At 36.8% G+C, this 16,820-nt stretch overlaps 1 protein-coding gene and 1 pseudogene across 1 annotated transcript; both read left to right on the top strand.

Moving 5' to 3' along the window:
- The first annotated feature begins 9,325 nt into the window (after window positions 1-9,325).
- LOC113078194 (ribonuclease-like 3) lies at window positions 9,326-10,758 on the top strand. Its single transcript, XM_026250503.1, has 3 exons — window positions 9,326-9,454; window positions 9,547-9,605; window positions 9,684-10,758. Exons 2-3 carry the CDS (start codon window positions 9,597-9,599, stop codon window positions 10,131-10,133), a joined length of 459 nt encoding a protein of 152 aa, XP_026106288.1. The 5' UTR covers window positions 9,326-9,454; window positions 9,547-9,596; the 3' UTR covers window positions 10,134-10,758.
- Window positions 10,759-10,823: 65 nt separating this feature from the next.
- LOC113078195 (F-box only protein 38-like) lies at window positions 10,824-16,661 on the top strand (annotated as a pseudogene).
- The last annotated feature ends 159 nt before the right edge of the window (window positions 16,662-16,820 follow it).

The following is a 16,820-nucleotide window of genomic DNA, read 5'->3' as shown; positions in this document are numbered from 1 at the left end:
ATGTTCAATTAAAGCTTAAATTAAGAAGCTTGAGTTCAACTAAAGCATTATTTTAAAAATACTTGTAAAAAAAAAAAAAAAAAAACAATTCCAACCCAAAACTTTTGCATGATAGTGTATATCGCTGTACAGCAATATTCATTATAATAATGGCTTTTTATCCTAAAAATCCTGTAAATACAGTAATATTATACTAATAATCTCTATCCACCACTAAGGATTCCTTGCCGACAAAAACAGTTTTTAAGTCCTGTTTGAAAGTACAATAATTTCCTTAAATAATTCATCTTTATGAGTGGATCTAAATGAGTGATGAATGGTTTCATTGGTTTTGCTTCATAATGTACAGTAGATGAACATATGCATCCAGAACAGAGAGTTTGTATAGTGTATTTAAGATAGACTGTGCATCAAAGCAAGAACACCTTACCTTACCTGTGGTCATTGCTTGTTGAAATGACAATATGACTCATGGATCAGACAACTACAGCCCACAGCTGGCCACACTGTCTCTCTTTTAGCTGACGGTTGACTCGTCTCTCTCTGCCACTTGTCATGAATTGCTCTGGAGAACAGCTGAGCCTTCAGACACTGGACATATAACAAGAAGCAAAGTAAATTAAGCATTCAAGTGACAGAAACCGGACCACTCAAGCAACAATACCAAAACCGAAAGCAGATGTCATGCTCAGAATACAGCTCTATTTCTGTCAGCACTGGAAGCTGTTGTTGATGTTCGGGTTTTTTTTTTTTTTTTTTTTGGGCTCTCAATCAAATCTGAAAACATAATGTGAAAGAGATCTGCAAAAAACAGATTAGGGTTTTTTGTTTGCTTAGGTTTTTTTTTTTTTTTTTTTTTTTTCAGCTGGGGACTCCTAAGAGCTCTCTCATGAATGCCGAATAGATGGGCGCTCATTGGAAAAGTGGTGTGCTTGTAAACAGATGCAGCACTTATGAGGCCTGGGCCAGGGAAGCGCAAAACGAGAAGTTACATGTCATTATGCAAAAGACGTCTCCTTAGGCTTTGAGCCTCCCCTCTCCTCTGGCTGCCAGGCGCTTAGTATCTGCTCTCTTATGTCTCTAGCATTCTCTCTCTCCTTCTGTCTCTTTCTCTTAGCTCAGTGTCTTAAGTTCAGGGATGTTAGCTTCAGCTGTGTCCTCTTAATGTTGTTGGCTGCGCTTTATTTCGAGAAGCGGATGCCTTTCATCTCACCCACTCTAAAATGCCCTTTGGGCTGAGAGGCGAATATAAAACATCATAAAAGCATATGTTAAATATATATATGTTTTATACATTCACAACTCAAAGAGCATGTTATGCCTAAATAAAAATTATATGTGCAGCGTATGTTAAACTAAGCTGATGTAAGAAAAGGGTAGTCAACAGAACATGTGATTTGGAAATATTTACTGCCCTCTAGTTGTTGCAGAATGTATAGTCGTAGAGCAAAGAGCCTGGTTCACTGCCAGTAAATAATGCCTCTTGCAGTTTTTCTTTTTATGTGGTTGTTTCAATTTTACATTATAGGCAAAGTACAACAGATATAAAATCTCCCTTTAAAAACTGGACTTTTAAATTTACTGTATATCGGCGAACACAATATACTTTCCTTTCAAATCGGCAGTTGCGGAAAACTGTCAGTTTAATCAATTTCAACAAAACTGAGAATCATAAACATGTCTTTTGGAGAAATTAAACGTTACATAATTTGCTCACCAGTGGATTTTTAGACTGAAGTGTGTGTGTGGTTTACTTGTGGACTATTGTGGTGTTTTTATCAGCTGTTTGAATGCTAATTCTGATGGCACCCACTGCAGAGGATCCATTGGAGATATAATGCAACATTTCTTCAAATCTGTTGATTTCTTCAATTTCTGTCGAATCACATGAAGAAACAAACTCATCTACAACCTTGATAGCCTGGGGCCTGATTCAATTTTCAGCAATCTTTCATTTTTGGGTGAACTATTTCTTTTAAGCAGGACTTTAAATGATGTTATATGCTGTGATTGACATGCATTACAAAATTAAAACCTTATATGTCAAAATTAAAACCTTATATGTCAATCAGTTAATGTCCACAAATAAGGTACAAAACAAATGCTACTTTGGAACAGAGGAAAAAGTTTGAACATATTAAAATGCCTGCTGTTGTAACAATAATCTCAAAGAGCCAAGGTGTTTAGGATTACAGAATTACTTGCAAGCGACCCCTGTAGTAAGAACTAAACAGAGCTTGTGCAAACATTGCAATGTTTTATTTATTGATGTGTATATTACAGAACTGCTTACAGAAGGGCTTTAGTCTTGTGGGAATAGTGTGGCCAAGCAAACAAAAACATTTGTCTCTGCTCATACATTTGTCCTTTTTCTTTGGCCCTCCAAAGGGACCAAATGCCCCGTTGTTGGTGGGACGATTCAAGCCACAAAGACTACAGGAGTTTAAAGGGAGCGCAAATAAAAACAAAAAAGGTCAGGCTGCAGAAAAATATCCACACAAGGCATCAAGGTTTTACTCCCTCTTCCCACACAGAGGAACTTTACCCTCTAAAGGCAAAAATCTGAACCTATCTTGACCACTATCCCCGTAGAACCATCACGAATGTCATATTTTTCAATAAACAATCAGTTTATATATAGAGTAACTTACTTTGTCAGATGAATTACAAACAAAGGCACAGAAAAACTAACACACGTCTCTCTCCAACACAAAGCAGTGGTGTTTCATTCCTGAATGAACAGTTTTAGGGAATGATTCAGTGACTCACTCATAAAGGCAGTGGCTAAATGTGGAACAGTATAGTCTACTATCATAGTATTATTATTTTTCCGATGTAATATGTCAGAAGAGTTGTTATGCTTTTATGAATTTAGCCAGTCACATTGTTTCTGAATCTAGTGGTTTTGAATGAATTGGTTGAATGAGTGATTCAGTCTGGCGTGGCAATATAACCTGCAGAAAGTTTCACTGAAAAATCCCTACCACTAGATAAAATTCAATAAATCATTAAAAAACTAAATAATTATAATAAGATTTAATTAAACTAATTAAAAGATAAATATTAAATAAATAAATAAAACATCTAAAAGTACAGTATTGCATTAACAAAAGAAACTAAATATTTTCCAAATTTATAATATACATTTTTCAGACTATAATGGACTATATTGGGTCTTTATACATAAAAATGTGTGACTTTTATGATTTGAAATGGGGTTCCGAGGGGATGAGGATGATATTCGGGGTCTAAAATATTGAAAAGCTTTGTCCTAGATCAACTGTAATAATATTTTATTTTTAGGTTGACCGGTTTGCTTTATTCCATATTTCTAAATAGTATGCAATAACAATTGCACTGTCACGTTCAAGAAACAAGTCATCTTAAGTTTGTGTGATGCTCTTTCTGAAGGGCTGAAGTCATTCAAATTACAGGCCAAACTTCCCGTCACACAGCGGTAAGCAGAGGGATTGAATCTCATCTTGTGCTTCATTTTGTTTGTCTCTGAGGATTCTGAATAATGTGTCTCAACCCGTCCTCCTTACTGCGTCACCAGGCCAAAATCCCACAGCTGCAACTCCTCATCGTCTCCTCTCGTTCTCATCAAATGGAACTCGTCTCAGAATCCAGAGCCAGACATCACTGGCTTCCATTTATAATTGGTTTTAAGCAGTTGGTCGAATCAAGTGAGAGGTTACATTTCAACGGGCACACTGGATGTCTTGTGAGATAGGGAAGAGGGTCTTGTCTGAGCATGCAGATTGATGCTACATTTACATGATGTTCATTGACAGATGCAGTGATGGCGTAATCAATTATCGCTGACTAGAGCTGTGGATTGAAGTGTTCACACAGGCACAAGAAATGTGTTCCTGTTCCTCAAGATGATTATTTGGGCAGTGTTCCAATCATGTTTCTCAATATGTAAATACATTTGGTGCGAGACTTCATTTGGTCCCAGACAGGAACATCTAATCATACTTTTTTTTTTTTAAAGGTGTGTGTGTATATATATATATATATATATATATATATATATATATATATATCAACTACCATTTTCATTACTGAACCAAATTCTACTGTTTCCATAAAATGTATGGATGTATTTATACTTTTCTTTGACAAATCTACATTTAAGAATTTCTGATAAAGCTTCAGAGAAGAAAGAACTAAGTATGCCAGAGGACGATAGATGAAAAGCTGGCAAAATCCTGGTAATTATTGGTTAGCATTAATTTTTAAAGGTGTTACTACATTTGCTTATATTGCCATTGCTATTATTGATGTTATAAGGTGACCTGTCCTCAGGCTGTGTTCAGTTTTCTGTGTTTTCTCTATCCACATTTGTAGCAGGCAGTTTTATCAGAGGCCCAGCTAGGCACTCCATGTCTGAGATAAGTTGCTCAAGCCCTGAGCCAATTTATGAAAAACTTCCAGTTCCAGACCTCAATGGTTTTACACCGGATTTCACTCAGTTTTCATCATACTCCAGATTTAAGGGGATCGTAATTGTCAAAAGGATTGAAATGATTTGATTTGAGGATTAGAGGATGGTGTTAGTCAGCTGCTTGAATTGAATAAATTATGTGCACAATGTAATACAATTTTTCACCCCAGAGGGAATGTGACTGGTACCACAAACATGCCATTTAATCAAATCATAATCTAGTAAGATTTGCCTGATTGACATCCCATGTGTTAGAAAACTGTTTGTGTCAGATATTGAAATTAGAACTTTCTGGTATATGTATATATACATAACTATGAGCTTATAGCTAGTTTTTGGTGGTCATCTCAAGCATCTGACTGATGTCTTCTACTTTTCTCTGCTAGATAATGTACATCAAAATGTTATTTTGGAGGGACTTGAACTTGGTTCACTTGAAGCACCACTGCACTATATATCAAAGCATACATAAGAACCTGAAAAACAGAAAAAAACCTCAACCTCAATGATGGTATGTATGTAAAATGGTGCAGAGGAGTAACTGAAAATAAGTTTTTTGACCTGAAAAGTTTTATTTATGTTCTCTGTTAGATTTGTATTTCTTTGCATTTAGATGAATTTGAAGTTTTGATTAGGAATCAAATTTTAAATCCTTACAATCACTTTCAATAAAAAGGCTTCACTTGTTTATTTTGAAGCTATGCCATCGACAGACTACCTGGAATTGTAAATATTTCAACCTATGATGTCTGGACTTTGCACCCCTGAACACCACACTGTTAAAAATTTATTGTAATTTTACAGGAAATTCCTGGCAACTAATTGCCGTGAATTTACAGCAAGTAATATACAGGTAATATATTGTTTTTTAATACAATAGAGTCCTGTATTTTTACAGCAGTGCTACTGTGATTAAAGTAGCATTATTACAGTAAAATGCTGTAATTTATTTAAATTTACTGTATATTTACTGCAACTCAGTTGCCAGGAATTTCCTGTAATTTTACAGGAGACAATTACAATATTGTAATTTCTAAATATAATAAAATACTGCAATTTTCCATCTTCCAAAATTAAAACCAAAACAATGGCAACTTTTTATTATTTTTTATTATTAACACACTATGCAACATCACATATTACAAATGTATTTTATCTTTTTTTTTCATACAAACAAAATTACAGTTTCACTGAAGAATCTAGCTCACTTCCAGACGTCCAGACAGTCTATCATCAGGGGGAACATGGTAATAAATAACAAAAGGTCCCAACCAGTCTTGAACTGGGGAAGCTGTGGGGTGTGGGTGGGCATCAATACTAGCCCATCAACTCAAAACCCAGGAGTCTTCTTAATAGGGTGCAGACAGGTGCGTTGATCCTCCGTCTCTTCTCTGCTTTGCTGACATCTTGGAATTGATTCCACAAAAAGCTCTGAAAACAGAGAGAGTAAAAACAAGTTTTCATATCAGGTAATGATAAATACTGTGTAAAAAAAAAAAACATAAAAAGTAAACTTGCTTGTAGAAAAAAAATGACGTTGATGTATTTATTTAACATCAACACATTTAACAACATAACATTTAGAATTACATTGGCTTTTACATTGTTTTTCTTAAATATATAATGTCACTGTATGCACTGTAAATTGAATGTCGCTTTGGACAAAAGTGTCTGCAAAATGGGTCATATGACGTTGCTAAAAAGAACATTATTTTGTGTATTTGGTGTAATGAAATGTTTAAGCGGTTTAAGGTTAAAAAAACACATTATTGTTTCTCCTCTACAGGTACTCCTCTCCTCGCCTTCTGAAACGTGTTGATTTTTACAAAGTTCATCGTTCTGAAAAGCAAAGTGTGCTCTGATTGACCAGCTATCCAATCTATCTATCATGTGACTGAAATGTTATGCCACTTAACATACTGTGCCCTGTCCGGCCGAAGCAACGAGACAAACATTTAATTATAATGTTTATTTCATTATAATGTCAAACCCATTATAAATGTGATATAAACATGATTTCTAGTCGTGTTCTCTTTTGGAAGGCCAAACAAAGTAGTTTCCCTTTTTAAAGAAACAGCGTTTAAGAGTGACGCTTCAATTTAAACGAACGAACAAACACATGAGAGCAATTTCAAAAGCTTAAGGAGCTGTCTGTTCTGCTCTCTTTAGCTCTCGATCGACCTGGATGTTTTAGGCAATATTAAAATCCTGGCGGGGACGTGTCCCGTATGAACGGCGCATATGGCCACCCTATACAGATCTTCTTCATTCACCAAGAGCTTGTAACACTCCAAAGAGAAAGGAAAAAGTAAAATCACATCTAATGACTTTAACCCCCAAAATTGACTTAATGAAAATTGTAATGTTAAACTGCTGTCTGTCAGACTTCTCTGTGTTTACATAAATGTCTTGCAGGGCAATACCAACTCTATGTTAGACACTTAATAGCAATAGCTTTGTCTCCATCCAGCTTTTTAATGCACATTTTAACATTTTGAAAACAAACAAAAAAATCCTGAATGGAAACGGTTCAAATTCACAAAATATTCTAATGTGAATAAAACTTTTTATGTGGATTGACTTGCTAATAAATGCAACATAAATGCACATTTGTTGCAACTCTATCGGCTGTTTTAAGTTGCCCCTTAAGTTTTGATCCCACAGCGTTTCATGACTACTCTCCTGTCCATTTCTAATTTACATAACAGAGCTGATGGAAATGCTCTCCAGTTATAGGGTTTCTTTGCCAAATTTCTACGAATGCGCTTAAAAGGTGCAAAGGAATTGGATGGAAACCTGTCTTTTGACATCAATGCATAGAGTATATCGTAGAGTCTATTTTCTTTATAAGTGTGCAAACAGTTTAAACATACCTTTAGTGTTTGAGGCCTCTTTAGGATACTGTTAGTTAAACATGTAGACAGTGAAGGTCGCTGCACTCCATTCAGAAGGTTGTTGTGGGGCCCCATCACAGTTGTCCCTTCCAAAGACATCATCCATTTGTCTGCACTTAGTGCCTCTCCTGAAATGCATACACAATATGATAACTAAAAGAGCACTAGAACCCTTCACTACACATGCATGAGTGGCAGTATTGGCAGGATGGGCAAAAGTACCAATTTTATCAGGTGGGAGAATAAGTTATGGTATGGTTTTTCCTAATTTAGACTAGGCATTTTAAGGATGCAATAGGATTATGTTGAATTACAGCCTTTCCTTTCTTCTTTGACATATAACCATATGACAATTATTAACAGGGCTTAAAGCAAGCAAACATATGTTCCATCTAGCAGCCAGTGTGCAGCTGATCCTGCGGAGTGTCTACAGCTGTTCCCGCTCAGTCTTTTCCTTCTGCCTTGACCGTTCATGACCGTGGTACAGTTATGACGCGTTTCCACCGACCCCCCCTCATTTCAATAAGACGAAATATGATATCAAACACCACTGCCTCCTTTCGTTCTCATTTTCATTCGTTAAACATATTAATAGCCGCAGAAATAAAGTTCAGGGAAATGTGTAACGTTAGGCCTTCATTATATAAAACAAAATATTATACCAAACAGTAGCCTATTGTCTCCTATTTTCATTTTAACATATTAAAAGATTAACTGAATAAAGACCAAAGATTACCTGTTCGGTTCACCCAAAACGAATTATATTTTATGCTTTACCACTAAAGAGACATCACAGCCAGCGGCAAATGTCAGATGTCTACCCGAGTTGAGAGTGCTCCCGACGGATTAATGATCCCTGAGCTCCCGCTGATCGCGTGGAGTTGACCGTCTCCGACATCAGCGAAACACATTTTTTAATAGACGCAGTCTTTATAAATAAACCGCATATTTGAGTTTTAAACAACTACATTCTCGCCTGAAATAGTTAAAACACTAACGTTATACCTTTCATGACACGATGTCAGTAATATTTTAAAAATTATCAAAAGAAATGGTGGTTGAAACTACAATGCTGCATTGCCACTCCCGAAAGTTCAGTAACGTTACCTTTGAACAAGTACCTCGCGAGCAGGGACTTTCTGAGGGGCATTTTTTTTACCCAGAACTTTATTTAGATCATGGTAGCTGCGGTGGAAGCACACCGAGTTCCAGCTCAAAGTCCATAGTTTCTGGGTAAAGTTCTTGCGATGTAAATCTGGATCGAGTATGAAGACGCGATTTTAACTAACTTCACCCTATTCCACTGAATTATACCAAATGAAACAATCAGCACTCACTCAGATCACCAGTATTAATATATAAAGACTTATAAAACAAATTTTATGTTACATACCTGAGACATGTTCTTTCTTCCAAAAAGTACCGTCCGTTGGCCGCGTAATTTCAAAATTCAAACAGCAGCGATCCCACAATGCTATGCGGTTGCTGTAAAAAAATGCTTCTACAGTGTAGTTACAATAATTTTACAGGACTGTCCGTTAATTTCCCATAATGCACTTGCATTTACAACAAAAACATGAATACAGTGCGTTGTTGTAAAATTTATTGTAAAAATTACATCAATTGCTAACAGTGCACATATACTTATATAAGCATTGGAAAAAAGGCTTCAGATGCCCAACACTGTGTGAATATCAGTTTATGGTTTAATTATGAATTCTCTTTTCTGAACACTGGTATTTCTTCATTTTAAGTTTCTAATATCGAAAGAGGTGGCCTATCAGTAAGGTACAAAACAATGAGTGAATGGGTTAGTTATGAATTAACATTAACTTAAATCAATAAATATTGTATAAATACTGCATTATTATATTGTACGTCTTTTTTGTAAAGCTTGCAATATGCTTGGCCATGAAGCACACGCAACATAAAATCCATTATACACCCACTGTGTATACAGCAAAAATCAAAGTGACGTTTTTATTGATTTCTCTAGTTTGAGCACTTGTTAAACATTAACAGTTAACCCGGTTACATGTCTTGTGGGGTTTATGATTAAAAAAGAAAAACAGTAGCATTACTAACAGCAGTAAAGTCCCAACTGCAGCTGGTTTGTATTATTACAACAGAGTTTTTTGAGTCTGTTTCATGTGCTAGTTTTTTTCATGATTTGTAAGTTACCTGCTTTTGATTCTCTTATAGCTTATTGATAGAAGAAGACAGCTGGTGGAACAAAATATTGCTTTTTCAAGATGAGCAAGGTATGTCGTCAAAATTATTTTCTTCATTAATCACCCAAAAATCATATCTTTTTTTATAGTTTATGTTTTGCTGGCCAGGTCATGGGGATTCATCACATCGTGATTCTGCTACTGGTCCTGTGTGCCTCACTGTCCACATATGGTCAAACAGAAGAAGTAAAGGAGCGCTATAAGAAATTCCTCAGGCAGCATGTGTTTGGAGCCATGAATGTGCAGAGATGTGACAGTGAGATGCGTACGAGACGCATCACGGGATCCCCAAATGACAACAGCTGCAAAGAAGTCAACACTTTCATACTAGCAAATAACCACCAAGTTAGAGCAGTTTGTACCGGAGGAGGTACTCGACTCCCTGAAAACAGAGACTTGTATATGAGCAACAAGCCATTTCCTGTAGTTACATGTTCATTAATCAGTGGGGAGAGACACCCCAAATGTGAATACAGAGGACACAAGTCCACTCGAAAGATTGTTGTGGGGTGTGCAGGCGACTGGCCAACGCATTATGATGAAGGTGTCATTGTATAGATGTCATCCCAGGCAGCACATGTTAGGAGAAAATTGTTAGCTTAAATGCAATGTAAGTCGCTTTGGATAAAAGCGTCTGCTAAATGCATAAATGTAATTTTTAATTTTAATTTAAGTTGAACTTATAGCTTCCTGTTAATTAATGTTCCTTTTAATAATTGTTAATTTTCAACAATGTTATTCATTTTACTGATAATAATTTCTAGACATTAATGTTGAAATAGCTTATACATTGAACAGTAATGTAGCCTATATGAACTACGCTAAATCATTTTTTCACATAATTTGTTGAATTTATGTTATAGTAAAACAAAACTTTTAGCAATTTTTTTCTGAGAAGCATATGCAGTAATAAAAATGGTTTGTTGTTTTTTTCTCCTTTTGTCAAACAGCACACATTTTTATTTTATGAATGAAATAAAATAAAATAAAATGTTGTCTTTGACTTTGAAATGTTATTCTTTATGTGAAGTAAACATTTGTGTTACCTGTAGAAAAAAGGTCCTCTAGCCTTAACTGTCTCCCTGACGGTCTTTAATCTTTCCTGACTCATCTTTAATTATTTTTACGTTATTTTTTCTGAAATGTAAAATATATTCCCTGTCATGAGCTAAACATTAAATCAAGTCAATTCGCACGTTATTCGAGTCTTTTATTTTGTAAGAGAAAAATAAATCTGAACTTCCTGTTTGTGTTTGGAAAGCCAACGCTGGCTTCACGTCGCTACTGAACGCGGATCCAGACAGACAGCTGCTGCTGCTCACCTTCAAACTAACCAAAAATCGCACTTGTGAGCTCGACTGAAAACCAGAAGAGATAAATGGACAGATTTCTGCTGAACGCGTCTTCTTAAAGGTCTTGTTACAGCACTGTTATGTATATATCTTTATAAAACAGTGGTGAGGTTGCTAACAGCTGATTGCTAGCTAGAGCTAGTAACGTTAGTGATCAGAACAGCACGAAACAGCATCACCATCATCATGATCTCCTCACATGCTGTGCTGATTATAGAACGGATCAGCTCTTCTTCATTTGCGCTGTGATGCCTCTTAAATACGTTGCCACTGTTAATATCATAACATAGATCCTACTAGCGCCTGTGAGTGTTACAGCCAGTTTGGTTTAGATGTATGTCCATTGTCATTGGGGGCTTTTGTCAGTTTTACGTTAACGTTACCTCACTGAGCTGTTGTTTAGTTTTTTGACAGATGAGAAAATGGGCTTTTTGTATTATGATAGCTTAGATGGATTTACTTGTAACGTGAAAGTGACCCACTATTTCTTTGTCTTTATAGATGATGAATTGATGCATTTTTTTCATTAGGAGGGAGATGATGGTGATTGTGTGTTGATGCCCCAAACAAGAGGATCAGGACAGAGGGAGTGAGAATTTATTGCCTTCCCTTGGTGGATATCTCACTGCTCTGGACATGATGGGCCCACGGCGAAAGGTCACCAGGACTCATAGTTTGGGCGGAGGAACATTTAGCTCTCTTGGACATGAGGAACCTAAAGACTATATCAACGAGCTCTCACATGAGGTGCTCTGCCACATATTCCGGTCAGTACAACACCACTAGTTAGTACAGAAGTTAGCAAATGTATTACCAGTGTGCTATGATTGTCAGTCCATTATCCTAAACATCTGTCTTAATTAGGATTCCAGAAATTTTTGACAGAACCTTCATAGATTAACTCAACGGTGTATAGTTGGCTTGAATAATGATGCACAACTCCATCTCCCCACAGATACTTACCCATGCAGGACATTATGTGTATGGAGTGTTTGTCACGGAAACTGCGGGAGGCGGTGACCCTGTACTTGCGGGTGGTGAAGGTTGTGGACCTTTGTGCCAGCCGGTGGTGGGAGTACATGCCCTCAGGTAGACAACATTCTTTATGCTCAAATTTTCAGATTTTTTTTATAACTAAACCTGGTCTAAATGCATGGTCAGTAGGTATGAATGCACAGAACTGCACCCGCTCAACGGATTTCACATCCCTCTACCCTGGAGACTTGTGTATTAAATGTTTTGATTAGACTTTCAGTGTACTACTCTCAGCTCTGTTTATGACTTATTACCTAGTACTCTCCACTTTATTTAATACTTCTTACCATACTTAATCTAGTGGTTAAAAATGGGTGTGTGTGTGTATATATATATATATATATATATATATATATATATATATATATATATATATATATGTATATGTATATGTATATGTATATGTATAGAATGCTAGATGTCTGATACAGATTTATTTCTGTGATGACAAAGAGGAAATTTCAGCACCAATACTTTTAGTATCAAGACTAGAAATCATTCTAATAGGCTAATCAAGAAACATTTCTCATTATTATCAAAGTTGAAAACAGTTGTGATGTTTAATATTTTTGTAACTATATATATTATTTGAAAACAGAAAGTGTTTATAACCCAGAGCTTTTGGTAGATATTTGCCAGTGCTAGTGATTTCTGGTTAGCCGATTAATAGGCATGGCATAGTGCTGGGTATTGATTCAGATGTCACGATTTCACTCTGATTTTGATTCACAAGCTCTCGATTTGATTCTCGGTTTATATATATATATATATATATATATATATATATATATATATATATATATATATAATTATTCTTTTTGTACACACTCACTGAATATAGTTCTAATACAAATGGTATTCAGAAATTAACAGTAAATATCAGTTTACAATAATTCATTAAAAGAAAGGCCATAGGCCTATATTTTAAACCTTTCCTTTTTTGTTTTGTATAGGGTCCTTTTTTAAACGATCAAAAGGGCCATATAAAATGTTGTTCTTAATTTTTCTGGTAGTCAAATGAATGCATAAAACAATTTAATTTATCATAAAAAAAAAAAAAAAACTTATTTTTTGGCAAACAAAGTGCTGCACAACAGAGGTTTATTATTAAAATAAAAAATAAAACCAATGTGATTATTCCTTTAATAATAAAGATTTATTAGTATTTATTAGTAGTATTAGTATATTAGTAGTTTATCCAAAAAATCATATTTGTTGTCCAGCTCCATATAATTGATCTACTCCTATGTAAACCTTTCTTGAAACAGTTTTGAAAGGTATTCCAAGTCACTGAATCAAATATTACCAGTCCCTTAAGCTTTACAACACTTGACTCTGTCCTTTTTTTTTTTTTTTTTTTTGCCTTAATTCAGTGGTGTTAATTGATGTGTGTAACTCAGGTTTCACAGACTCCAGTTTCCTCATGCTTATGAAGAAGATGCCTGATTTGGAGCAGCTCTATGGTCTTCATCCACGTTACCTTGAGAGAAGAAGGGTCAGAGGTTATGAGGCCTTCAGCATTCCTGGTGTTTTGGAGGCTCTACAGGCTTGTCCCAACCTTATAGTGAGTCTACGATATGAGATAGTTGTTTCAGTTTATAAAAATGTTTGTCAATGTCAACCAAGGTTGAAAATGAGGACAACATTTGCACTTCCAGGGTGTGGAGACATCTCATTTGGAGCTGGTGGAGGCGATATGGAACTACATGCCTCAGGTTCACATTCTAGGGAAGTTCAGGAACCGAAATGGAGCGTTTCCTATTCCCTCAGAGAACAAGCTCACTATTCCAGCTGCAGCTAAAATCCAGACCCTCCATCTTGTTGGTGAGTGACAGTGCAAACCGTTTTCCACATCATCTTGGTCGTCTTGTCACAAACCGTTCTTTCTTGTAGGTGTCAATGTGCCGGAGATCCCCTGTCTGTCCATGCTTAGGCATCTGTACCTGAAATGGGTGCGCCTCACTAAGCCTCAGCCCTTCAAAGACTTTCTCTGTGTGAATTTGCGTACGTTTGTCATGAGGAACTGTGCCGGTCCCACTAATTCTCTGAAGTATGTGCCTCTCGTCACCGGTCTGGCCTCTGCTCGCAACCTTGAGCAGCTGGAGCTGGTCAGGGTGCCCTTCTTGGGTGGACTAGTTCAGCATGTTGTGGAGGATAGCTGGAGGTCAGGTGAGATGAACATTTTGTCAGCTCCTTATAAATAGGATTCATATTAAAACTGCTGAACTGAATACTGTAAAGTAAAACTTTTTTTTTTGGGACTGTTCAAGTTGTTCTTGCAATACCTATTTCTCATTGACTATGTGAATGTACGTATTTTGAACAAGGAAAAAAAGTATGCAGCGGTGCACTGCTAAAAGAAAGCTCCAGGTCTGTGGCGCATTGCCTAAAGTATGTCTCTTGTAGGAGGGTTCCGTAATTTGCACACAATTGTATTTGGTGCCTGTAAAAATGCACTTGAAGTGGATCTGGGCTACCTCATCATTACTGCTGCTCGCAGGTAAATCTGGGTTTAAACATTCAAAGGACATTCTAAACCTACATTGGTTCCTTTATAGAATTAGAGATGTTGACAGAATCGACTCTGGTTCTCCAGGTTGCATGAAGTTCGAATCCAGCCTTCCTTAACCAAAGACGGGGTGTTTCTCCGCACTGAAGATGGCTGAACTGGAGTTCCCCCAGTTTGAGACTTTGCACCTTGGATATGTTGATGAATTTCTGTTGCAGTGTAAGTCGTTGTTCGGAAAATGTCTGTCATTAATTACTCACCCTCATCTCATTCCAAACCTTTAGTTCATCTTCAAAACATATATTTTTAAATGAAACCTGAGCGATTTCTGTTCCTCCAATGACAGTCCTCGAAGACCTCATGAAATTACATGTCAGGCAAGCACGTTTGAGCATACTTTTACCATATTTAATCTGCTGCTTTATGTATATGTGTTGATCAAAGTTTGTCTCTTCAGAGGACTTGGTTAAAACTGAACTTTTAAAGTGTTTTGGTTGAACAGACTTTCAATAGAGGAACAGATATCTTCTATATATATTCACTTGTGTTTCAAAGATGAACAAAAGTCTTATGGGTTTGGTACAACATTAAGGTGAGTAAATGAGTAGAATTTAGATTTTTGGGTGAACTTAACCCTTCATTTACCTGCAATAAAACATATTTCACACAGGTAACATGAGCCATGCTGAGTTAGTCAAATACGGTCTTGCTGATGTGATCGAGAATCCAGGAATCATCACAGACATCGGAATGAAGGCAGTTAATGAGGTGTTTACCTCCATCAAGTATCTGGTCATTTATAACTGTCCACATCTTCACAATCCACACAACTGGATCACAGGTAATGTTTATGTATTTCCTGATTCATAAAAGAGTACTCCAATTTTTTTTTTCCATGTTCTATTTCTATCAGCATTATCTGAAACATCTTCAAAAGTTGACCGTTTTTTAATGCATATTTTAGTACCGGATTTTAAATCTGACTAATTAGCTGCTCTTTGTTAAAGACCACTCCCGCTGGAGTCGATTGGTGGACCTCACTCTGGTGCGCTGTCATGCGATCAGCTAGAGTCGTTCAGTCAGTTCATTGAGATGCTTCCAGCCTGGAATTCATCTCTCTGGACCAGATGTTTCGTGAACCTCCCAAGGTGAGCTGTCGACCTACAAATACAGAGCTGACGGAGTGATAGAAACTAGAACCCTCACTTATAGATATCTTTAACATTTGTAGTATACAGACAGTGAATAACACTGTGTACTTTTGAACAGTAAAGAAACTGCGACATAAATTAATAAAAAAATAAAATAATAATATAGACTATAGGAGATGAAATGATGTGGAGCATGTTAAATTATTTGTTCTCCTCAGGGCTGTGCCCGTGTTGGACTCAGTGCAGGCACGGGTATCGGAGTATCGTCTGCCCTGGTCAGCAATCAGAATTCCAACAATGATAATGACAACAATAACAACAACAACCATCAGAACAATAATGATGCAAACATTCCACCAAATAACAACGACGAAACAGGCTGAAAATGTGCCTCAGCAGCACCACCATAGACCGGAGGGTACGTATATACATTACCATTCGATTTGGGGTCAGAAAGTTAAGGCTGGATTAAAGGCTGCTGAAAAGTCTGCTTTGCCATCACAGGAATTAAATGACATTTATAAATATATTCGGATGGGATGCAAATCAATGCAGCCTTGGTGCACACAAGAGATTACTTACAAAAACATTTACCAAAATCTAACCGACCACATACTTTTGAACGGTTGTTAGTGTTTGACGGTTGTTGGTTTACTGAAAGCATCGTGTTTACTTTTCTTCTTGACTTCAATCAGAGATTCCCGATGTTTGGTGGCAGACAACATGGAGCCTGAGCCCAGTTCTTGCGGCCTCCAACCCGGAGGAAGAGACCCAAGGTTCCAGCCAGGCTACTAATCCTTCACTTGAACGGGATGAAGAACAGCAGGTCAGAAGAAAGCCAGCAAATAATGGCAACAGATGGATTACGCCTGATGAGTAGACCTTACCAGTATTGCTCTTTCTTATGTGATTTAATTCAGGACCTAGTGGAGTTCAAACCGCAGTGAAGAAGCAATCAGTGGTGGTTTCAGACTCGGACAGTGAGGATGAGTATAGTCCAATCAGGACGCCAGCTGCCGCCCGCTCTCGAGGCCAGTACCCTGAGACGGAAGCCAGGAGAAGAGCAGTACAGCTGTTAATCCACATGGTAGTTCACGTTTTAAAATCTACTGCATCATTCCAGGCACTTAAGGCTTTGTCCTGCATGCTGATATGATTTATGCCTGTATTTTGGCAGGTAAAGGGAAAACTCCACTGC

The sequence above is a fragment of the Carassius auratus genome, unplaced genomic scaffold (assembly GCF_003368295.1).
Source record: "Carassius auratus strain Wakin unplaced genomic scaffold, ASM336829v1 scaf_tig00024611, whole genome shotgun sequence".
Lineage (NCBI taxonomy): Eukaryota > Metazoa > Chordata > Actinopteri > Cypriniformes > Cyprinidae > Carassius > Carassius auratus.
The sequence above is the reverse complement of the archived record's forward strand: the minus strand, read 5'-3'. Positions and strand labels throughout refer to the sequence as shown.